Below are 24359 nucleotides of genomic sequence, written 5' to 3'. Positions count from 1 at the left end.
ACTCCATGTGGAAAGAAACGTTGATCAGAAAATTACTTGATGGCTGCAAGCGGTGAAGCCACCAATCTGAAGAGGAAGTGATCAGCAGATGCTGTCCAGAAAACACAGCAACAAGGAGGCTGCAAATCTGAGAAAAAACGCAAAGGAGAGGGTGCTGTAAATAGGGCTGAATCTGGGGCAGCAGAGGAGTCGCTAAACTGGGAGCGATGATACCATGAAAGAGTGCACAGAGCGGAAGCAAAGGAGCACTAGAGTCTGCTGAATAGAGAGTGCAAGAGAGAGAGAGATATGGAGCAACTATGCTGAATATACTGAAGCAAAACAGTCCCAAACAAGAGACACAAGTAGTCTCATAAGTGAGGGAGCAAAATATGTACAAGACTGAATGAAAAGTGAGAGGCCAACCCCACCTATTTATAGGTGGGCAGAGCTGGCCGACTGGAGCTGAGAAGCTGGCCGATTGGGAAAATACCAAATGGACTAGGAAAAATCCCAAAAAAATATGTAAAATAGGGGTGGCCAGCCCACAATCAAGGGCCATGCAAAAGGGACCAAAAGGACACCAGAAATGGGCAGAAACTAGGGATGAATGTGCTAACAATGTGAAGGTCAAACTTGGGCAAGTTGTGTTTTTTATCACTCAATATTATAGAAAGAGCAAATCACTTGTTTTTTTTTTAAAAAAAAAACTTGTTATTGGGTATGACAAAATAAGCACCATAGAGATTTCATTAGATACTAAAGAGTCAAGAATACAAGGGATTGTGGAAGTATCTTCAGACTTGTCTATTAAGTTTCCAAATACTCAAGCACGCGTGGAGAGGGAGTACTTTGAAGCTGTAGCTCTAGACACACAGGAGGGGTCACATCTAAAAGAAAGAAGCAGACTCCTAGAGTGAAGCAAACTGCCAAAAGAAGGACCAAACATTCTGATACACTATGGGTAAGACAACCGAAGGAATTGACAGAAAATCAAAATTCAGAACAGGATCAACCAATTGAGAGAGAACCAAAGTCAGAATCAGACAAGGAGACAAAATTCAGAACAGGATCAACCAATTGAGAGAGAACCGAAGTCAGAATCAGACAAGGAGACAAAAGCAGAAGACAAGCCGTGGTACTACGAGGCTGCCTTAGCTCAAGGCCTTGGGAGATATATTTGCTTCTAATATGGAGCTCTATGGGTGTGGTGAGAGGTTCTGAGTGTCTCTATCTCAACTGTTGAATCTCTTTTAACATTTGCCTTGTATTAGTCTTTCAGCTCTTTCTATATAGCCAAGGTTGTTTGATTTATTCTGATTCAATCTTGCTCTTTTACTCTAGAGATGGGTAAGAACTATTTTGAGAAAAGTGTCAGATTTGATAATACTAAATACGACACATGGTCCACAAAAATGCAAACGGCCATGGTGGAGAAGGATTATTGAGCCATAACTAAAGGTGATTACAAAAAACCCACCAGGGATGCAGAGACACTAAAAGTTTGGAAAGCACTTGACATGAAGGCTGTAGCCTTACTTATCAAGGGGTTAGATGATACACAGATCGACTAGGCTTAAAGGCATCTTTGGTCAAACCAATGCTGCTTCAAGACTTTGGTTAAGAAAGAGATTTTACAAGCTTGACATGGGAGATAAGCATACTGTTGCAACCCATTTAAGTAATATCATAAGTCTCATGAATCAACTTTCAGGGGTTGGGGTAATTATTACAGAAGAAGAAGCTGTCTTTGTGTTGCTCTCTTCAATGCACCCATTGATAATGTGGTTGGTGTTATTGCCAATCAACCAAATTTACCCTTGTTAGTGCAACATCACATTTAGTAATGGAGGAAGCTCGACTGGGAGTTTCATTAGATGGCATTGAATCCTCAAGTGTGGAAGTACGTGTTACAGAATCTGTCATGATGTCCAAAGAAGAGAAGAGAAAGAAGAAGGGACCCAAACCTTGCTTTTACTGCAAGAAGAAAGGTCATATGATCAAAGACTATTTCCAAAAGAAAGCTGATGAAGAAAAGCTAAAGGGACTCGAGAACAAGGAAGAGGCAAACATTGTCTCTACATCAATGGACACTGTTGACTTAGACTATGCTTTCTAGCAAGGGGTTGAGTAACATTGTAAATATTTTTGGCCAGTGGGCATTTTTTTTGTGTGTGTGTGTGTGCTTTTCAAGAACTTGAACTTGGTGAGAGCTTACCCTGCGAGGTGAAGCTAAACCAAGAGGGAGTATTGGAATTAATGGTTTAGCTTTAGGTATATCTTTAACCAAGGTGTAAAAGGACTAGATAAGGTAGTTAAATTTAGAGTTTAGATGGCAAGGGAGTCACATGGCATGGGTCAAGTTGGCATCCTATTTGAGGAGAGGTAGGAGGTGGCCTTAGATGCTCTTAAGGGGCATTGTACATCATTGGTGATGTCATTCATTTAGGCACCCTCTTCTCATCCTCCCTATATAATGAGAGATCACAAAGAGCTCTAAACAACCTTATACAACTCTCGTATTAGCACTTGAATAAAAGGGCTATGTGCCTAGTCTTTTGTGGACTACATCTTGTGTCTATTGGAGTTGTTATGTTGCTTAACATGCTTATGTAGCGATTGCTGATTAGTAGTAAATCTCCAATACTTTCCATTTTTTATCTTCACTTCCAAGTCTTACTAGAGTATCTGTTTCACTGTTGTCTCCATGCCTGCTATCCCTTTCCCTTAACACAATGGTGAGTCACCTGCCGGAATTGATCATGCCTGGTGCTAGGTCTTTGGAACTGATCTGAGAGCTAATGATGTATTGGTTCTAAGTATATACTTCCAAAGAATATTTTTCTCTAGCTTTGCCTGTTGCAAACTACATATGCTACCCTGGCTGCATTCTTTTGATGGATCTGTGCACCTCCTTGGTACTATGCTTAGTGGCTAAGCCTGAATGCTTTGATACCAATGTTGCATGCGTGGAAGCCTTGCTTACTTGATCCTCAGTCCTAAGCTTGATTAAGAACAAGATGTTGAATGCACATGACTAAGACGGAGGAGAGAAGAAAGGGAGAGTTGATGTGAGAGTTTTATTTCTATTATAGTATAAAAAGTTGACATAAATGTCACGTGCACCTATGTACTATGGTACACAGTGACAAACTGGCTCATCAACAGTCCAAGAATCATGTATAGAAGTAATACCTTTTAGGATATTTTGTCGTAGGTTGTGACCTCTTTGTGAGCCCCAATCAGGTACATGTCAAATACGAGCTACCTAGGTCAGTCTCCCAACCCTAGAGGTCTGTTAGGTCAATCCTCTTAAGCCACTTTGGAGAACTCAACAAGTGTTCATCATGTAGATACATGTAGATGTCAGCCATAGGAGTAGAACTCATATAGTAGGGGCCAGCCCCAATAAATGGGCAGCCTTGCAAGGGGTAGATAATATCCCTAGCCATCATCTAAGCATAAGGTAATATTGGAGATTTACCACTAATCAACAACCACTACATAAGCATGTTCGGCAACATAACAACTCCAATAGACACAAGATTTAGTCCACAAAAGACTAGGCACATAGCCCTTTTATTCAAGTGCTAATACGAGAGTCTCAGAGTTGTATAAGGTTGTTTAGAGCTCTTTGTGATCTCTCATTATATAGGCAAGATGAGAAGAGGGTGCCTAAATGAATGACATCTCCAATGATGTACAATGCCCCTTAAGAGCATCTAAGGCCACCTCCTACCTCTCCTCAAATAGGATGCCAACTTGACCCATGCCATGTGACTCCCTTGCCATCTAAACTCTAAATTTGACTACCTTATCTAGTCCTTTTTATTGGAATAAATGGTTTAGCTTTAGGATTATCTTTAAACCTTTGTAGTGGGTGCTTTTACAAGGAATAAAAGAGACTAGATGGCTAGTCAAAAATAGGAGTCTAGGTGGCATGGGTGTCACATGGCATGGGTCAAGTGGGCACCCTCTTTGAAGAGGTCTTGGAGGTGGCCTTAGATGCTCTCAAGGGGCACTAGACATCATGGATGATGTCATGGAAGTAGGCGCCTTCTTCTCCCTCTCCCTATAAATTGGGAGGTCACACTTAGCTCTTGATAACCATTGTGTAACTCTTGTATTAGCACTTGAATAAAAGGGCTATGTGCCTAGTTCTTTGTGGACTACACCTTGTGTCTTCTCGATTTACTTTGTTGCTTAATGTGCTTATGGAGTGCTTGTATTTTTGGGCCTATTTCCAATATGGTATCAGAGCCTTGGCAACTCTCTCTATGTGAGGTTTTGTTCTAGCTCTTGGTCAAGTACTTTGTGGAGCATATCTAGCTTGTGGTTGAGCTCTTTGTGATGCAATTTTGGGTAGGAATTAACTATGTGTTAAGTTCCTAATTCATGTTTTCAATGGGACTTATCCTCATGAAAAAAGTATCCCATGTGTGTGTGGGGCTACTTGAAATGTTTAAGTTCTCATTAAGATTCATGTCTCACTAATCATCTTCTACTAAGCATTCTCTAAACCTTGTTGAGAGAAAGAGGGAGTAGTGCTAAGATTATACTAGCCAATCTTTTTGTAAGAGTACCCATCACGCTGGATGAGGCTTCTATGTGAGGCATTTGATATTCTCTAATTGCTAGAGAGAGAGAGAGAGAGAATGAAAGAGAGTTTTTCAGTGAGAAAGAAAGAAAGAAAGATATATTAACGTCTACGAGAAGTCGGCCTATGAGACAAAAAATAATACAACTGTGTTCTTCCGGTCATCGGAAGAAAAGAAACAAAAGAAAAAGTGTGCATGTGTCTGGATACAACTGTGAATCATCATGGATCGGTGGAGCCCATATACAAACAATATAAGGGGGGTGGGGATGTGGATGGAGTGCTAAGGCAAGATGCATCTCTATATGCTGAAGGGGTAGTATAAGCATGCTATGCAGATCTATGTCTAACTCCATCCAGTGCCATAAGAGAGATATAAGATATCATACATCGCCGATAATGAGGCTGTGAATGGCATGAACATGTACCCTGAGTCTGAATGAAAGTGAGCTAGCCTCTCCTATGTCTCCATCTGGTATCTCATTCGGATAGCTGCTATCTCTCGATGACGGAGTCGGGGTGCTCTATGTCCAGTCTGTCTAGGTCTCCTCCTGGCTCTCAATTCCTCTACTCTCTGTGCGGTCACCCCACGTGGTACATCAGCTGGCACTGGCATAGCTCTCTGGAAGAAATCTGTGAGCTGGGACTGTCTCCCACCCCTAGTGGGAGCGGGTGTCTGGAGGAGTCTCTCTCGAGAACTATGAAGCTCTAGTAGTAGTCTGCCAAGCTGTCGTTGGTCCGAGGCCTCCATCAACTATGTAGTGAAGAGTGCTCCTCAAACAATCCTGCATATCTATCCCTGACCCCCTGGTGGGCTCTACATCTACATACAAAGTGATCCTCAGTCTCCACCTCCTCGCGGCACAATCTGCATATCCGCTCAGCTCTAGGAACCCGTGCCGCTCTCCCAGCCTCTATCTCTAGCTGATGTGATGAGACTCGTAGCTGTCCAATAGCAACGCGAGAGCTGTGTGGCATGTATACATCCATGTACCGCGGTCGATGTATAAACCCATCCCCTGAGATGCTCATAAAGTGGTCTCTGTAATACAGCATCTTCGGTGGTAGTGGGCTCTCTGGTGCTGTCCATGTCTCCTGTATGTAGTGCTGACATATGTCCTGTCTCATCACTCTGTTCCTCTCATTGAGAGAGAGGTAACCCCGTGGAGCAGACTGATCATACTGAAAAGGTGGCAACCGCTCAATATCTATACCATGATGTGAGAACCACTGTAGCATCTGTGCATACTAGTGTGTCCAACCTCGGCCAGTTGTCTGGATGCCTCAAAAGCTCGGCGGGATAATCTCTCCATGTGCATCTCCCTCATCCTGTATATAAAGGAGATCGTCTGGAACAATGCCTCCACTGCCATAGGTGGTGCAGCAAACTCAGCTCGAACAATGTCATGCGGGACGGATGGTTTGCTGCGTATCATCCTCGAGAGCATCAAGATCTGTGGTCTCTCCAGCTGTACCCATGTGGAGGCTGCAATTCTTGTGCCCAAACCGCTGCTGCATACATCAAGGCTGGTGTCACTAATGTATCAAAGAGCCACCCCTTCGTGCGGGGTTCCTAAAAATGTGCCTGATGACACTGACGCTCAAGGCCAGCAAGAGCTGCATACCCCCGGGTCACTCTGTCTCAGACTGCGTGAGCCATGGAGAAGCGTCCAGCTGAGCTAGTAAATGTGATGCCAAGGTAAACATAAGAGCTCACCACCTCAACCCGCCCTCCTGCTAATGTGAGAGTAGTGTGGCTCCTGACAACGGGTGAAGTGTGGAAGATCATAACCTTGGTTTTCCCAAGGTTCACTGTGAGCCCCTGCTGTGCGCAGAAGTCATCAAGAGCCACAAGGTGTCTTTGAAGCCCAACCTGCGTGTCGGATACCAAGACGATGTCATCAACATAAAGCATAATATGGACAGTAATACCTGATAGCTCAACCTCAGAGCCTCCTCCCTGTGTGATGTAATCGACCACCTCATCAATATAGAGCCCAAAGAGCGTGGGGGAGAGTGGGCACCCCTGCTTCACACCAATGGTGCTAGCAACTGTGTCCGACAAGCCTCCTGGGCATCGGACTCTCCCAAAGACCAGCTCATATAGCCTGTATATGCCCCACATCATGTCTGAAGGTATGCCTAGTGTCTGTAGTCGCCGAAAGAGGCGCTCTCTGGGCACAGTATCAAATGCCTTGCGGAAATCAGTCAATTAAAGAGCTGGTGAGTTGGAATTATTCAAAAAAAGGGAAAGCCTAAAATGGGAAGATTATTTGAAAGGTCTTCCAAATCATAATTCAAATCCACAGCTTGGTTTCAACAAACTATTTTTGGTGGGTGGGTCTACCATGGTGTAGTTATGAGGGTCCAATTTTTGGAGCAAGGTTTGTGTACACTTATTATTGTGAGAGGAGAAAATCACTTGTAAAAGGTTCTTACTGGGTATGATGAAATGAACATAATAGAAATTTCTTCAGATACCAAGGAATCAGTTACAAGGGGTGGTAGAAGTATCTTCAGACTCGTCCGTTGAGTTTCAAAATACTCAAGTATGGGTCGAGAGGGAGTACTTTGCAACTTAAAGCACAGAGGAGGTCACATCCAGAAAAAGGGAGCAGACTTCTACAGTAAAACAAACTGTCAGAAAAAGGACAAGGCATTTCGATACATTTCGGGTTGGACAATCTAAAAATCAAATTCAAAAAGGGAGCAATCAACTAAGAAGGGAGAATCAAACAAGGAAGGAGCTGAAGAAAAAGCCTGGTATTACGAGACTGCCCTAGCTCAAGGACTTGGAGACTTCTTAGCTTCTAATATGGAGCTCTATGGCTGTGGTGACGGATTCTAAAACATTGGTTTTATCATTTGACTTGTATTAATCTTTCAATTGTTTCTAAATAGCCAAAGTTGTTTAATTCTGCTTAATCTTGCTCTTCAAAATCTTAGTAATGGGGAAGGACTTCTTTGAAAAGAGTGATAGATTTGATGATACAAAGTATCACACATGGTCCATAAAAATGCAAATGGCCATGATAGAGAAGGACTATTGGACCATAACCAAGGGTGATTACAAGAAACCAACCAGGGATGCAGAGGCACAAAAAGTCTGGGAAGCACTTGACATGAAGGCTCTCGCCTTCCTTGTCAAAGGATTAGATGACACTCAAATACCACAGGAGCTGCTTCAGCTAATGAAGCATGGACTAGACTTAAAGGTATCTTCGATCAAACTAATGCTGCTTCAAGATTGTGGTTAAGAAAGAGATTGTATAGACTTGACATGGGAGACAAGGATAATGTTGCAACCCATCTAAGCAATATAAGAAGTCTTATGAATCAACTTTCAATGGTAGGGGTAATCATTACCGAGGAAGAGGTTGTTTTTGTATTGCTTTCTTCAATGCACCCAAAGTTTGATAATGTGGTTGGTGTTATTGCCAACCAACCAAATTTAACCCTTGTTAGTGCAGCATCTCATTTGGTCATGGAAGAAGCTCGACTTGAAGTTTCAACTAATGGCATTGAGTCCTCAAGTGTGGAAGTACCAGTTACAGAATCTGCCATGATGTCCAAGAAAGAGAAGAAAAAGAAGAAGAAGGGACCTAAACCTTGCTTCTACTGTAAGAAGAAATGTAATATAATCAAAGACTGCTTTCAGAAAAAGGTTGATGAAGAAAATCTGAAGGAGATTAAGGACAAGGGCAAGGAAGAGGCCAACACTGTCATTATTGATTCAAACTATGTTTTTTAGCAAAGGGCTGAATAAACATTGTAAATATTTTTAGCCAGTGGACATTTTATGTTTTTGTGTGTTTTCAAAGAACTTGAACTTGGTGAGAGCTTACCCTGCGTGGTGAAGCTAAACTAAGAGGGAGTATTGGAATAAATGGTTTAGCTTTAGGATTATCTTTAACCTTTGTGGTGGGTGCTTTTACAAGGAGTAAAAGGGACTCGATAAGCTAGTCAGAAATAGGAGTCTAGGTGGCATGGGTGTCACATGGCATGGGTCAAGTGGGCACCCTATTTGAAGAGGTCTTGGAGGTGGCCTTAGATGCTCTCAAGGGGCACTAGACATCATGGATGATGTCATGGAAGTAGGCGCCCTCTTCTCCCTCTCCCTATAAATTGGGAGGTCACACTTAGCTCTTGATAACCATTGTTTAACTCTTGTATTAGCACTTGAAAAAAAGGACTATGTGCCTAGTTCTTTCTGGACTACATCTTGTGTCTTCTTGAGTTACTTTTTTGCTTAATGTGCTTATGGAGTGCTTGTAGTTTTGGGTCTATTTCCAATACTCTTACATCTTGTAAAAGCACCAATACTCTTACACCTTGTAAAAGCACCCACCACAATGGTTAAAGATATACTTAAAGCTAAACCATTAATTCCAATACTCCCTCTTGGTTTAGCTTCACCTCGCACGGTAAGCTCTCACCAAGTTCAGGTTCTTGAAAAGCACACACATACAAAAAAGGCCCATTGGCTAAATATATTTACAATGTTACTCAACCCTTTGTCCATTGATGTAGAGACAATGTTTGCCTCTTCCTTGTCGTTGAGTCCCTTTAGCTTTTCTTCATCAGCCTTCTTTTGGAAATAGTCTTTGATCATATGACCTTTCTCGTAAAAGCAAGGTTTGGGTTCCTTCTTCTTTCTCTTCTCTTCTTTGGATATTATGGCAGATTTATTCTGTAACACGTACTTCCACACTTGAGGATTCAATGCCATCTAATGAAACTCCTAGTCGAGCTTCCTCCATTACCAAATGTGATGCTGCACTAACAAAGGTTAAATTTGGTTGATTGGCAATAACACTAACCACATTATCAAACTTTGGGTGCATTGAAGAGAGCAACACAAAGACAACTTCTTCTTATGTAATAATTACCCGAGTCCCTGAAAGTTGATTCATGAGACTTTTGATATTACTTAAATGGATTGCAACAGTATCCTTATTCCCCATGTCAAGCCTATAAAGCCTCTTTCTTAACCAAAGTCTTGAAGCAGCATTGGTTTGACCAAAGGTACCTTTAAGCCTAGTCAAAGTTCATTGGCTGAGGTGACACTTGCTACTTGTGGTATTTGTGTATCATCTAATCCCTTGATAAGGAAGGCTAAAGCCTTCATTTCAAGTGCTTCCCAAACTTCTAGTACCTCTGTATCCCTATATCCCTAGTGGGTTTTTTGTAATCACCTTTACTTATGGCCCAATAATCCTTCTCTACCACCATGGCCATTTGCATTTTTATAGACCATGTGTGGTATTTAGTACCATCAAATCTCTCACTTTTCTCAAAATAGTCCTTACCCATCTCTAGAGTAAAAGAGCAAGATTGAATCAAAATAAATCAAACAACCTTGGCTATATAAAAATCGCTAGAAGACTAATACAAGGCAAATGTTAAAAGAGATTCACCAGTTGAGATAGACACTTAGAACCTCTCACCACACCCATAGAGCTCTATATTAGAAGCCAAGATATCTCCAAGGCCTTGAGCTAAGGCAGCCTCGTAGTACCAGAGCTTGTCTTCTACTTTTGTCTCCTTGTCTAATTCTGACTTCAGTTCTTTCTCAATTGGTTGATCCTATTTTGAATTTCGATTTTTTGTCAATTCCTTAAGTTGTCTTACCCAAAGTGTATCACAATGTCTGGTCCTTCTTCTGGTAGTTTGCTTCACTCTAGGAGTCTGCTTACTTCTTTTAGATGTGACGCCTCCTATGTGTCTACCAAAAGCACTCAGTCGGCCAGCAGAAAAGTCCTCCATGACTTGCTGAATAAGCATTTAATGCTTATATTTTCAACGTTTCACATTGCGGGCTGCTGCCCTCCCTTCGCTTCTGTCCAGCCACCAATTTGGGGCTGTGAAGCCCTGCGCATGGGCTGTTGGGCTGCTGGGCAGCCTGTGTGGGCCGTCCCACACCTGGCCGACAGCTCCTGTAGGGCCTGGGCCCAGTCGGATGGCTGTCTACTGGCCATAGCGCTGGCCGACAGCCCCTTCCAGCCCAAGTCATGGCTGGTGGGCACAACCGGGGCGCTCCTGGCCCTGGTTCTACACCACCTCCATGCCCACACTAAGAGGTTGGTCTTAGTCTTGGGGTAGCCCTATGGGCTGGCCCCATCTCTACATGCAAACCTACATGCCTACACAGAGGTCTGGCATCTAGTGCAAACCAGATACACATAACATTTGACATCATTCCAAAGGGAGACTCACACCGCGGACTGGCACTGCATCCATCATGTGCAGGACAATGCACACCTGACCTCGGACGCATAGAGTGGAACCCTGGCTGACTCATCCCGGACTGGGCTCACATGGGACCAATTTTCCACTCCGGGTCCTGCACATTCTTATTCAGATATGTCCACGTGGCATCCAAGTGCGGGATGCACGTGACACCAGGTACATAAACCGATAAAAAGTTTGCAAAAAAACTTAGGCTTTGTTACCAAATGTAAGACTATTGGCTAGATCCACTTGTTTAGCACAGGAAAAACGACTACAAAAAACTCAAACACATGACACGCAAGCACATCCGATAAAATTATGACTACTGATTGTTGACTGAACTGGGAAGAGAGGAGCCTATTTAAAGGGCCATCAGCCCCCCTATCTGCTAGTCAGATGATTGGCTGGTTGCCCCAACTACGGCCAACTTGACCAACCTATTGCCCACCTGACCAATCAGGCCTGTCCAGACCCAGCTGACCTGTCCGCCACCCTCTCAGCACCCATTCTCTCGTCCAGGTCCCATAGCCCGTCCCTGACGAACGCTGCCCAGCCTGGACTCTACTGATTTGCAGATGCATTACAGACCAAGGTCGGCCTGTAAGAAGGCCTAAAACAGACCTATTAATAGGCCCCACTCCCTTTTCCTCATTCTTGTGCTTTGTGCTACAGCCAACACTTCTCAAGCCTAGAAGTGCAGCAAAGCGGTAGGCAAGAATCTTCTCTTCAGTTCAGCCAGTGTCCAGCCTTCACAAAGAGGATTTGGAATTTCGACGTGGTTGCTCTTTGGCATGCTTGACCATTGAGCAATTCGCTCACATCTGTAATATACATACAGTAGTTAGGTATCTGTGACTGCTTTTGAGTTAGTGTAAGTCTTCCATTGCATGTCTCTATATTACTCATTTTGCACTCAGACAACTGGGGGCGAGGGGGATGCTGGGGCAGAAGGTGGGTGACCACTTGGCTCCCTCCTGCAGCACAGAACTTCAGCTTCAAAAATTGATGTACAATGATGTCTGGCCTTAAAGAGGCCCTAGACATGCAAGTCGGCCAATATAAATGCTGTTGAGCCGGCTCTTCTTGTCCACGACTAAGATAAATCAGCATTAAATGCTGCATTTTCACACGCATGGGTCTGTGGGCTGCTGATGTGGCATGTCCACATGCTCCCGACTGTTATATGACCTAAATGCTCTAATATTGCTGCCAAATGTGGGATTAGATGTGAGGTTTAGCCATGTCCATGTGTGAGCACGTGACATCCCCTCTTGCTGAGCTTGATGACGGGGACAAGGTCACCGCGAAACACGTTTCACTTCCCTTGAAATGCGAAAGGCGAAACGTTGGTGAAACGTTTCATGCATGGAGTGAAACGTAGAATGTTTCAGGGCAGGCAGTTCTTGTAAAAAATGTGAAAAAAAAAATGTTGCGATTTCTTCGGGGGCGCTGCTCGACAGTCCTCTCTCTCGTCTGCGTCTACAGCTGCAAGGTAGCCCCCCCCCTCTCTCTCTCTCTCTCTCTCTTCGACACTCTCCCTCTCTCTCTTCGACAGTGCTCTCTCTCTCTCTCTTCGACTCTCTCTTTCTCTCTCTCCCTTCGACACACTCTCACTCTCTCTCTCGTCGGACGGACAGCCTTCTCTCTCTCTCTCTCTCTCTCTCTCTCTCTCAAGGAGGCAGCAGCAGCTAGATTAGCTCGAGGGCATGCAGCCTTGGGGACACTTGAGAGGCAGTGTGCACACATATAGTTTCAGGAGCCACGAAGCAAATTGTGGCTATTTGATACGCTTGTCACACCGACCCTCCTGTACGGAGCTCCAATTTGGGGACCTAGTATACAACAGATCTTAGAGAGGGACAGATGAGGGATGGAGGCAAATGGAGAGACCACTGATTATGATGATTGCCCGCATGATTCGGAGCAAATCATCAGTACCACATGAGATTGTTCGGGCTGAGCTCGGTGCCCCACCAGTAGTAACCGAGGCCCTATTCCAGGCAGTTACCTTTTTACACCGGCTATGGGAGCTCCCTCAGCAGAGGTACTCCCGATTGGCATTGACCTCATCCATACAACTAGCTGGCAGAGGATGGAGACACTCATCGTTGGTACGCTCAGATGAGATCATGGTTTGACCTACATGGTTTGCGGATAGAGGCACTACTACCCTTTCAGTACAGTCTGGATTGTCCATTTTTGGATCTCACCCGCTCAGAGCAAAACCGCGTGATCAGGATGGATATCATCAGAGTGGACACAAAGAGGACATGGACTAGCCTCCTTGAGCCCTTGGGCACGAAAATGGCTCATTACAAGAGCCATTTTCCACACCTCTCACCGGATGATTTTATCACCCGCCCGGCGTACATGGATGTACACCTATCACATGGGATACGTTGTGCCATTGGACAGATCCGGACCTCATCACACCAGCTGCGGGCGATATGTGCATCAGATCGTGGATGACCGCATTTGTCAGCTATGCCACCAGGAGGTAGAGACAGAGGAACACTACATGTGCCGATGTACATCACTGCCTCTTCCAAGAGGGTTTTGGGCCGTTACGCAGGGTCATGGAGTTTATGCCTGGGATTGTTTCTACTTGAGCTCAGGAGACACAGAGAGACCCTCTTGGCAGACAGGAGGCCCAACCATGATGTATACCTAGACAGAGGACCCTGACAGATTTCTTCGGCACTAGCACCAGCAACCCAGCCCCCACACCTCCTGATACCTCCTCCATTGGGCCATCAGGGCACCGACCACGCTCCTGATAGAGCAGTTATCTTATGTCGTGCCCGTCGGCCAGGCCCACCACGGCATCCTCACCATCGCCAGATCAAAGCCATTATTGCTCGGCATCGGAGGTGCCTACCTCACTTCTACGACCTCTCCATTCTAGACAGCCCCATGGCGGAGATACTTGATCTAAGGAGAGGGCAACACTTCAATTGATAGATCTACCTGATATACATTTTTCAGTATTTTCTTGTATTTTCTACTCAGTATCATCTCGGAGTCTTACAGTTCTGTTCTTATAACTATAGGACAATCAGTTTATTGTACTTTTTAGTCTCATTTAGTTGTTCTCTTTGATGAGACACCAACTTCAGAAGTACTCTCAGTTTTGTTCTCATAGGCCTCTTAGAGACGTTTATATATCATATTCATTTCATTTCTCTCTCTCTCTCTCATGATTCATGAATGCAAGAACTCTCTCTCTCTCTCTCTCTCTCTCTCTCTCTCTCTCTCTAGAAATTGAAATTTAAAAAAAGAGAGCTCCCTCAACCCTTTTTTTGTCTTGCAAAAATTGAAATTTTGATAAAAAAGGAATAAACCCCCAAATTTGGGCATCGAATTGAATGCCCATTTCTGAAAAATTTCAATTTCAAAAATTTTAGAAATTCGGGCATTCAATTCGATGCCCAAATTTGGGGGTTCTTGCTGAAATTGAAATTTTGATAAAAATGATAAAAACACCCAAATTCGGGCATCGAATTGAATGCCCATTTGCCCAAATTTGGGGGTTTTGTCCAATTTGGGACAAAACCCCCTAATTGGTGTAGTGCAACCCATGATCATGAGGAGACATCCATTGGAGAGACATTTGGAGAGCAAGAACCCGCCGAGAAGGCCGTGGAGATGTGGACAGTCCACTAGATGGACTACAGAGATGGATCCTTTACCCTCCAAACTTACTCCCACTCCCTCTAAGTGTGAGAATGATGATAGCAACTAGGCTAAGAGAGCCTAGGACTTTATTTATGTCATGGTCTTTTTTGATGTATTGCACTTCTTTTTTGGACTCCAATAATGCCGAGTTAACTATTACATTTCTTATTTAATCGTGCATGCCCATTGCCACTAAATCATGTTAAAACTTTAAGTTATTAGAAATCTTGATCTTGTCAATGATTCAATGGTCATGACCTCATGAGGCATGCTTTTTTTTAATGTTACATGTATGACTAAGTATGAGGAAATCACTGTCCATGGATACAATCAATAATGTATTGTAGACTTGTAGTTTTAAATTCTGTTTGGTAATTACCGATTGGTTATATGATTTTGGTACTTTTGTTTTCTTGATTGTACGCTATTATAGTAATTAAGTTTGAAGGCCCAAATTTGAAATTTCAGATTTGGGCCCCCAAATTGGAGGGGGAAATTACACTTCCTCTCTCCAATTGAAAGCCCAAATCTGAAATTTCAGATTTGAGCCCTCAATGTTCAGATTTTATGTATATAATCGTTTCGGTCCATCGTTTCAGTGGCCACCTCCCGGTGTTGAAACGTTTCATTCCAAAATGAATCGTTTCAGCAAGTTTCGTTTCAGCAGTGAAACGTTTTGCGGTGACCTTGGACGGGGATCCAACTTTTTCTGTCTTTTTTTGGATGATTGTCATCATCCCTTGACTACTCTCGGATACCAACTTTGTCATACTTCTTCCATGGCAACTTAATTGAATCTCCTATTTAGCTTCTAATTCCACTCCATGATTGTGCATTTGTTCCAATGCTTCTCCCTTGCATGCATACCCTTGTCCCTGAACGCACTGACTTATGATTGATCATAGAGGTTGATCAAGGCACCTAACTGAAGCAACAGCTCCTCTTCCCAGGAAGCCACCGAGATACTCCTTTGAGGACCTAACTTCCATGGGCTAAATGCTGATGATTCGCCTAGTGCATGCCTGACCTTCAGGATGCTTCTTAACTGCTTGCATTTACCTTGCTTGGACTTGTACAACCCTTATGACAATGCCCTTGAGAACTACGACAATGCCCTTGTGGTTCAAGTATGATGCCCCTGGGGTGGAGGTGTCAGAATACGTAGCGCAAGAGAGGGAGAGATAGAGGCGTGTAACTACGCTCTATATAATACACAAGAAGATCCCGAAGTATGATACAAAATGGTATGGGGGCTAGGAGCCTATTTATATGGCCCCCATCAGCAGTCGGCCTGCTGTAGGGCAGCCGACTGGACACAAGAAACCTCCACGACTGAATAATCACAGTCGGCCAGCAGCAAAGTGGGTCGGCAAGCCAGCAGAAAAGTCCCACGACTCATGCAATGCAGTCGACCACTTCCAGAATCTCCACAGATGCAATCGGCCAGGTTCAGGGTCCTCCTGCCACTACTAGACTGCCTCCCATGCCACAGAAAAATAGTTAAAAAATGGGAAAAAATGAGAAAACACCTCATAAGGGCGGGCACACCCACAACAAAGGCCCTGGTGTATAAAAATAGACAGGAGATGACTTCTAACACCCCCTCTCAGCTCCTGAAATCCTGAGATAGCGACTTCGTGAAGAGGTCCACCGTACTGTCCTCCGTCGAACAGAACTCTAGCAAGATGTCATCAGCAACGATCTCTTCACGAACAAAGTGCCTCTGGATGACCATGGGTTCCTCCAGTGGAAGCTCAAACTTGCAATGCAACCTCTGCATCCTCACAACCTCACAAGCAGCATCATAAACAGCCCGGTACTCTGCCTCTGTCTGCGACGACAAGGCAAAAGATGACTGCCTCTTACTGCTCCGTAAAACTGCTCCTGGGCCTGAAGTAGATCTCCTCGTGTCCGGATCTCCTCCCCAAACTTAGTCACTCCAACCGTGGAGTCGGACTCCAACCAACAATCCCCCTCCTGTGTACAAGAGTCCATGATCCTTCGCATGCCGCAAAAACCACAGGAAACGCAATCATGCCTCCCAAAGAGTCATCCGCAACCATGAGCTCAACTACCTCATCAGGAAGCTCCCGTCCAATCTGGTGTCCATCAACCAAATCAACGAACCATTATGCTTCTGAGTCAAAGAGGCATCACGCAGCCCACAAGGATCAACACCTGTTACGGTGCAAAAACAAGTCCTAGAAACCTCGCAAGGCCTTCTGAAACCTGTCAACTATCCCCTCTAAATCCGGAACCACAAAGCCTGGAGTATGCACCTCCTTCTGCAAGTAATCAACTGCCACCTGCTTGGCTTTCCGAAAGGTCCCCATGGAAAGAACATCCTCATCTACTGGAGGTTCTTTGTCCCAAATACTACGAGACATCAGAGCATAAGTTACCTGTTCAATTTCCTCTGATTGACGAACACAAGAACTACCAACATCAATACTGGAGAGTTCCTGCCAAACTGCTGCCATCTACTGGCAAGCTATCCACTATCTGGTCCCAGAAAGCCTAGGCCTACAGCGTATCCACTTAAGTGGCCATTACCAGACTGCTACTCATCACAAACCTGAGGACCTGGGAGAGAGAGTGCTAAAAGCTTGTAAACTCCATTCTCCACTCCGCCTTCCCAAACTACCTGGCCTGTTGCTTTATCCCGGAGAGCAACAAAGTGCTCATCAAACTCCACCCATACGCCAGTCTTGCAAACCTGATGCACTGACAACAGATGAAAACCAAGTGACGGAACATACAACACCTGGGAGGAATGCTTCCCCCCTCTGCCATCGGGAACTATCTCCATCCTGCCCTCACTGTGAACTGGGATAGTGGATGTATCCCCTGTAAGAATGTGACCAGAAAACCTGCAGAGATCCTGTAAACTGGAACGGGAAGGAGGCATGTGCCTCGAAGCACCACTATCTAGAATCCACCCCCGAGTATCCGTCGCGGAGAGTCCTCCAATCTCCTCCCTGCCTGAAGAAAATGAAACATCGGTGTCCACCACCTCCAAGTGCACAAAAGTCGGAGTCTTCATGATTGCTGCTGAGGAATCTTCACCCTTCTCGGTCTTCCGCTTGGGACACTGCCTCCAATAGTGGCCTTTCTCGCCACAATCATTACAAGTCCTCTCCGCCTTGAGTTTCTCACGGTCAGTAACGGACTTCTTCTCAGAAGACTTCTCCGACGAAGCCTTCCCTTTGCCCGTGTTACGGCCTTTCGACTGTTGGCCAGTTAAGGCCTCCGAACCTCCACCCTGAGGAGAGTTCGTGAATCGTTCCTCCTGGTCCAAGACCATGGGCACAAGCTCCTCCCACGTGATGGTGCTGAGCCTGCCACTGGTAATCAACGACGAGTAAAATGCTGAGTACTGAGAGGGCAAGTATGACAACAACGTTATGGCCATGTCCTCTGACGATATCTCCTTCCCAGCCTAAAGAACTTCCTGCTGAAGAGCCTGCAGCTTGTTAATATCCTCCCGTATCGTCGACGACTTTGCAGGGCTCATAACCCGCATCTGTACTTCCAAGGAAATCCTCTTCATGGGCGATACCATGTTGTAAAGAGAGGCCAAATGCTGCCATATACCTCTGGCCAGCGTCATATGCTTTACATGATTGATTACCTGCGGTGTGCAGTTGAGAAAGATAAACGAACGGACCTTGGCGTTGAAACGATCCCACATCTGTGTCTGAGCCTCCCAGTCCTTTCGGATCGACGGTAACTCCCCTTCCTCTACTTCCGACCGTGGAACCCCAACAACGACGAAATCTGCGAGGTCGTAAGACTCCAGAACAGATTCCATCATAACCTTCCATATGCCATAGTTGCTCCCGTCCAACTGACAGTCCACCGCGAACGTGGGGAGTGTCGGGATCTTCACATGCCTCTCGGCCATCTCAAACAGATCTGCCATTGTGGAGATGTACTCTGAAAAGGGTAGGTGGGTGGGAACAAAGAAGAACTAATACCTGCAAGTGGCTGTCCAGCAAATCAGCCCGCCGTTCTCTTGCTTCTCCTCGTCCCAAACACTCCCGTACCGTCCACCAATCAGCAACACAACAGTCCACATCTTGCTCACACAAATCCCAAGAACTATCTAGAGCCTAGGGCTCTGATACCATGTCAGAATACGCAGCGCAAGAGAGGGAGAGATAGAGGCGTGTAACTCTCCTCTATATACACAAGAAGATCCCGAAGTATGATACAAAATGGTATGGGGACTGGGAGCCTATTTATATGGGGACTGGGAGCCTATTTATATGGCCCCCATCAGTAGTCGGCCTGTTGTAGGGCAGCCGACTGGACACAAGAAACCTCCACGACTGAATAATCACAGTCGGCCAGCAGCAAAGTGGGTCGGCCGGCAGCAGAAAAGTCCTACAACTCATGCAGTGCAGTCGGCCACTTCCAGAATCTCCACAAATGCAGTTGGCCAGGTTCAGGGTCCTCCTGCCACTACTAGACTGCCTCCCATGCCACAGAAAAATAGGGAAAAAATGGGGAAAAATACGGAGAGTGGGGAAAAATGAGAAAACACCTCATAAGGGCAGGCACACCCACAACAAAGGCCCTGGTGTATAAAAATAGACAGGAGATGACTTCTAACAGGAGGTTGGTCCTCACATGATGAAAGTAGGGTGGGTGTGGCTTACTAATCCTTGTAGGACTACTAGTCCAGGTATGGGAACTTTACATATTCTTATGTGAAGTTGTGGGACCTGCAGTGCTTGGTGATGATGCTATGATACCAATGTGACATAGCGGAAGCCTTCATGCCTTAATCACAGCCCTTAAGCACTCTGTAGTAGGAACCTTGATGCAAGATGATAAGAGAAGAGAGAGAGAGAGAGAGGTTTTCCAGTATGATATATTATGTGCATAGAAAAAGGTTAGATAGGCCATAGGCCTTCCCAAAAGGGCTACTGACTACTTCGACATGATCCAACTCCAAGATGGAGAGAGATGGTTTGATGTACAATGATGCCTAGCCTTATATAGGCCCTAGACATGCAAGTCGGCCAGTGTAAATGTTGTCGGCCAGCTCTTCTTGTCAATGACTCAGATAAATCAGCATTAAATACTGTGTTTTCACACATGTGGGTGTGTGGGCTGCTGATGTGGCATGTGCACATGCTGCCAGCTGTTATAAGACCTAAATGCTCTAATATTGCTGCCAAATGTGGGATTAGATGTGAGGACGTGACAAGGGGCGCGCCTACCAACATCTTCCCCTGACTTAAACCCTGGAGATTCCCTCCAGCATGTTACTCCATGTGGGCAAAATTTCCTCTTGTTCTCGCTGCTGCTCCTTTGCTGCTCACGTTTACGATGGAAGAGCCCACAATGAAGGTATCTTCAAACAAAAACCATGGCCAGAACTTATCCTTCACATATTATTGTCATTCAGTAGCTGGTTACGAAAATACACTTTTTTGAATGGAAACATCAAAGCATAGACTGGCTGCCACAACTCGCATGAAGATTGTGCAAATGCATGTGTTTCACATCTTACGTCATACAACAACGCATACTTAAGAAACGATGCTTCCAAAATACTCTCTTTACAAACAAAAGAAAAATGAGGTAAAAGCTCAATTTTCGGCGTCAACTGAGACACTCTAATACCTTGGGATCAAAGACACCACCCTCATAGAGTCATACCTTAACTGTATATAACCTTCTGCACTCTTATAAACTTCTCCTTAACATGAGAACGTTCCATAATGTAGACAGAATTGAAATAGTGACTTGCCAAAAGAAAAAAATGGCAATCTACCTGATCACTTAGTAGATTGTTAGTGGGTGGAGTCTCCTCCACATGCACCATGGTATCAGTACCCGTGGCTGATCCTTCCATAGAAAAACTATTAGACTGTTTTTTATAGGAACCTGTCTGTTTTCTGGACATACCCGTGGGTGGACCAAAAATGGCAGCATCATGAGCTTCTTGTATTTGTGCTTCTCTTTTTGCCTGCACAAATCACCAAAGAATCCAAACCAAATTTGAGTAATGTACTGAGATTGCCATCTGTCTAAGAACAAAAACAGGCATAAAATAACGATAGTTCTATTACTTGACTACAAGAAGACAAAAAGGTGCTGCCGGTATTCTGAAGAAAGCCAGTGTCATCATGAGCTCCCGTACCATCTAGAAGGTAGACAAGCAACCGTAACCACAAAATTAGAATGAAACATGTAAGAATCTGGGCAGATACAAGCTAATATTAAAAACGAATTACATGGAGAACTAACCTCCAAAATAGTCAAGTTTGGCATCATCATCTAATGGAGCATTCTTGTTGAAGTCAAATCGCTCCCAGTCACTGCTCATTCCCTTTGCGCTATCTTTAGAAACTGCAAAACAACCAGGTATAATTTACCATGCCCATTGTGTTCTCCCACTATAACCTTACCTAGTCAATAACCATTGCCAAAAAGCATGCTAGATTTCACAAGACACGCTAACTCAATATGGGTCTTTACGTATCTCCGCCGCCCATCAGGGCTGTCACAGAATTTGATGCAAGAAGGGGTTGGTTGAGCATGGACAGGCATAATTGCCCATCCATCTAAGCCTCACCCGCTCATCCAAAAATGATTTGTAAAGCCCCTAAGACCCTGTATGACATAAAAGGAATGCAAGGTTGAAAACAAGGAGCCAGAAGCCTGCTCCTACCAGTTTCTGAAAGCTGGAGTTTCATTTTCTCTTTAACCTTCTCCCCTGGAGTCTGCACAATTTTCTCCAAGAACTGAATCAGATGAGGCGGAGCATAACCTAAACTTGAAAACACATGGCCAGGCATTTCAAGGTTTCTACTCCATACTGTGAAAATACTGTGAAAGGACCAATAAGCCAAGCAATGAAACAAATGGATGGTGGTTGAACCAATGACTTACCATGTTATCAAACCCTGGAATAAGTTTAGAATAATCATAAGTCTTTGGCTTCTTTGCCCTCAGCGTGTCTTCTTTGCTAGGTTCGGTCTTCCCTTTCCTCTCCATGTATGGTGACCGACTTCTACGACTACGATGCAAGGACCGGTGACTGCCCGTGTTAGATCCTCGGTGAGAATGCTGGTGATTATCTGAGATATATGACCTTGAAGATGGACTCCTGGATCTTCTTGAAGACCGTCTCACTGGCCTGCTTGTCCTACTAACTCTCTTTGTGCTTTCCCGCTTTCTTCTTGCCTTCTTGTCATCTGAAGAGATGCTTCTTTCCCAGGAACGTGAACGAGATGATGACCTACTCTTCCTACTACTATCTGACAGGCTACGGCTGCGATGGCGACGTCTGCTGCCACTCCTACTACTAGTCCTCTTGGGGCTGGAATCATGACTATTTGCACTAGAACTATGGCTACTCGATCTGTGGTCTCTACTGCAAGAGCTACCACTATGTGATCCATGGTTCTGATGCCTGTGTCTCCTGTCCCTCTCTATGCTTGATGTATGGTCTCTGTCTCGACTTCTCGGACTGGGGTGCCTTTTTGCAAGATGTCCATCATGATCAAGTGAATCATCATCATCATGGGCTCCATGGCGCTTTTTCAATTTATCTCGAACGGAGGCAAGCCGGTTCTCTTTCTCAAACCTTGCAACACTGTCTGCATGGCTGCCACCCTTCACAAAGCTGGAAAACGAAGGGTGAGGGCTGCCGGCGTTGGCCGTGGGGAGATCAGATGACTGTGTGCCATAGCCAAGGCCTTGCTTTAGCCTTGCAGCGCCTCCCCCCTTTCTGAGCATCTCATCATAGTAAGCTGCGGCCTTTTCTTCATCCATAGAGACAAGAGGATATGAGCGTACGACAAGAATGTGTGTACGACCTTCACTGGGCAATCACTTTACGGCAGAGTTCAAGAGACGACGACACTACACTCCGGAAGCTGGACTGGACTAAGCTGGTGATGTGGCCACGGGTCTAAATAACACATTATGAATCAAGAGGGATGAGGCGTCACGATTTTGTCTAAACTGAACTGTCGGATTCTCGTCGGGCAAGTGAACTCAGGAGGGGTGAACTTAGGGTATACTATGGGGATTTTTGGGACTTGGACTTACAAAATTTTGGAGGGGTTGAGCTCAATGTAAAAGAGGATTCAAACTTGCAACCAATCGGTCAAGCTTTCAACATCTAACCACTATGTTATACATTCCAGCAGGTTGTGGAGAGTGTTTTTAAATTTAAATCTTGATATTTTGTTCCCTAGTTTACTTTCTTGCCGGAAAATGTTTCCCTAGTTCACTTTCTTGCCGGAAAACGTCTCCCTAGTTCACCTCGACTTTACCTGCAAGTTCACCCCTAGTTTACCCCAAGTTTACCCACAGCTCACCCATAGTTCACTTGAGAATCCAATGGTGTTGATCAAATCATCCCAATCACGATACCTCTTTCCAACCATAGATCCCTCCTGATTTATGATGTGTCACTTAGTCATGAGGGTGATGTGGGCGCTCCATGTCCACCGGGGGTGTTCGGCCAGCAATTCATACTGTTTTGGTGTTACGCAAAAGAAAAAAAAATACAAGCTAATCAAAATTACCCTTGATTTTGAAAATTTATGCTTTATGCCAATCGCGAGTTAGTGCAGTGGATCGAGGTGTTGCTTGAGAGTCCCAAGGTCATGGGTTCAAGCCCTCACTAAGCAAGTAGTGGCGGGTGTATGCATTGTGTTGTCCTTTCTAATTTTAGCCAATTCAAAAAAATTACACCTTATTTTAAGAAATTATGTGTGATTAAGCTTTTTGGATTGAAAAATGTAGTTAACCAAGTCTACGATTTGGTTAACATTATAGGAAAAAGAAGTTACACTTTTCATTTTCTTCATTAAATAACTCAGATTGAAAGTGCCAATGGGTTAATAGCCCAGCAGCATGTGTCTATGCCTCTTGACCGATCGGTCAAAGGTTCAAAGCCCACTGAAGGATCCCCATTCGTACATGGCTAGGCACGACCATGGTACTAATGAGCTCACGGGCAAGGAAAAAGCACCTACATGTGATGAAAAAAAAATGTTAATTAATCATATGATCTACTCAACGAAAAAAAAAACTCACATTAAAAGTATTAATGTTACTTGTTTCAAGTATGTACATTTCTAAAAACTTGGGATGGGTTTAAAGAAGTTAATAACTAACATTGAAAATTGTTATTTTTTTATCCTGGCATTTTGAAGGACTATGTGAGCAGTTGCACTACCTCTTTCATGTTGTCCTCCTTGACAAATGATCGTGCATCATGATTTTGCACATGCTCTTTCACATCTTCTTCTTTTGGACTCCTATTTCCATGTTCAGGGACCATTATAGCCTTTCGGGCTTGCGCCTCAAGCTCTTTGGCTGCTTGCTTTGAGGTTGACGCTTGAGCTCTCTGCTCATTAAAAGCCTTATATGTTCCCATGGCTATTCCCTCATCATCAACTCCCTTGAGTCAAAATCTTACTTGATCCAAGGGCTAGGATTTTTTACCATTTATTTGTAATATCATTTTTAATACAAATACATTAAATGTGAATGAGTGGAGCATCGTAGTTTGTAGTTGCAAATCTATTTGTTTTCCTTATCATTGCATGTGGTGTTTTAAATAGAATCAAACAAAATGAAAACATGACTGTGTTTTGCCATTTTTTTAATTAAGTGAAAAGAGCTTCAATTTCTTTTAGTTTTTGGCCTAAGCATTTTGTCAATCTTGGTAAAAGTGGGTCATTTACTTTAATTTATTTTGCTATCACATTTAACTTCTTAGAGTTTGTCCTCTTTGTAAATGACGGGTTTATTTCTAAATGTGTCATCCTTATTGACAAAGGATGTGCACATAAATCCTAGATAAATGTGACATCCTTCTTTACACTTATTTCTAAATGTATCA

At 44.3% G+C, this 24359-nt stretch overlaps 2 protein-coding genes across 2 annotated transcripts in view; one reads left to right on the top strand and one right to left on the bottom strand.

Moving 5' to 3' along the window:
* The window catches only part of LOC147608070 (serine/arginine-rich splicing factor), a 51123-nt gene extending 28720 nt beyond the window's left edge, over positions 1-22403 (bottom strand). The window contains exons 1-5 of the mRNA XM_086789715.1: positions 21389-22403; positions 21168-21219; positions 20744-20845; positions 20566-20639; positions 20268-20462 (exon numbers count right to left, since the gene is read on the bottom strand). Of these exons, the coding sequence (XP_086645841.1) occupies positions 20268-20462; positions 20566-20639; positions 20744-20845; positions 21168-21219; positions 21389-22273 (1308 nt within the window). The 5' untranslated portion in view covers positions 22274-22403. The remainder of the gene's footprint in view (positions 1-20267; positions 20463-20565; positions 20640-20743; positions 20846-21167; positions 21220-21388) is intronic.
* Positions 7607-9083, top strand: LOC147608071 (uncharacterized). Its single transcript, XM_086790063.1, has one exon. The coding sequence runs from the start codon at positions 7857-7859 to the stop codon at positions 8325-8327; it is 471 nt and encodes a 156-aa protein (XP_086646189.1). The 5' UTR covers positions 7607-7856; the 3' UTR covers positions 8328-9083.
* Positions 22404-24359: the final 1956 nt, after the last annotated feature.

The sequence above is a fragment of the Cibotium barometz genome, chromosome 54 (genome assembly GCF_041138505.1).
Source record: "Cibotium barometz isolate CiBa-2024 chromosome 54, ASM4113850v1, whole genome shotgun sequence".
Classification (NCBI taxonomy): domain Eukaryota; kingdom Viridiplantae; phylum Streptophyta; class Polypodiopsida; order Cyatheales; family Cibotiaceae; genus Cibotium; species Cibotium barometz.
Note: the sequence above shows the minus strand (reverse complement) of the source record. Positions and strands in the feature narration are given on the sequence as shown.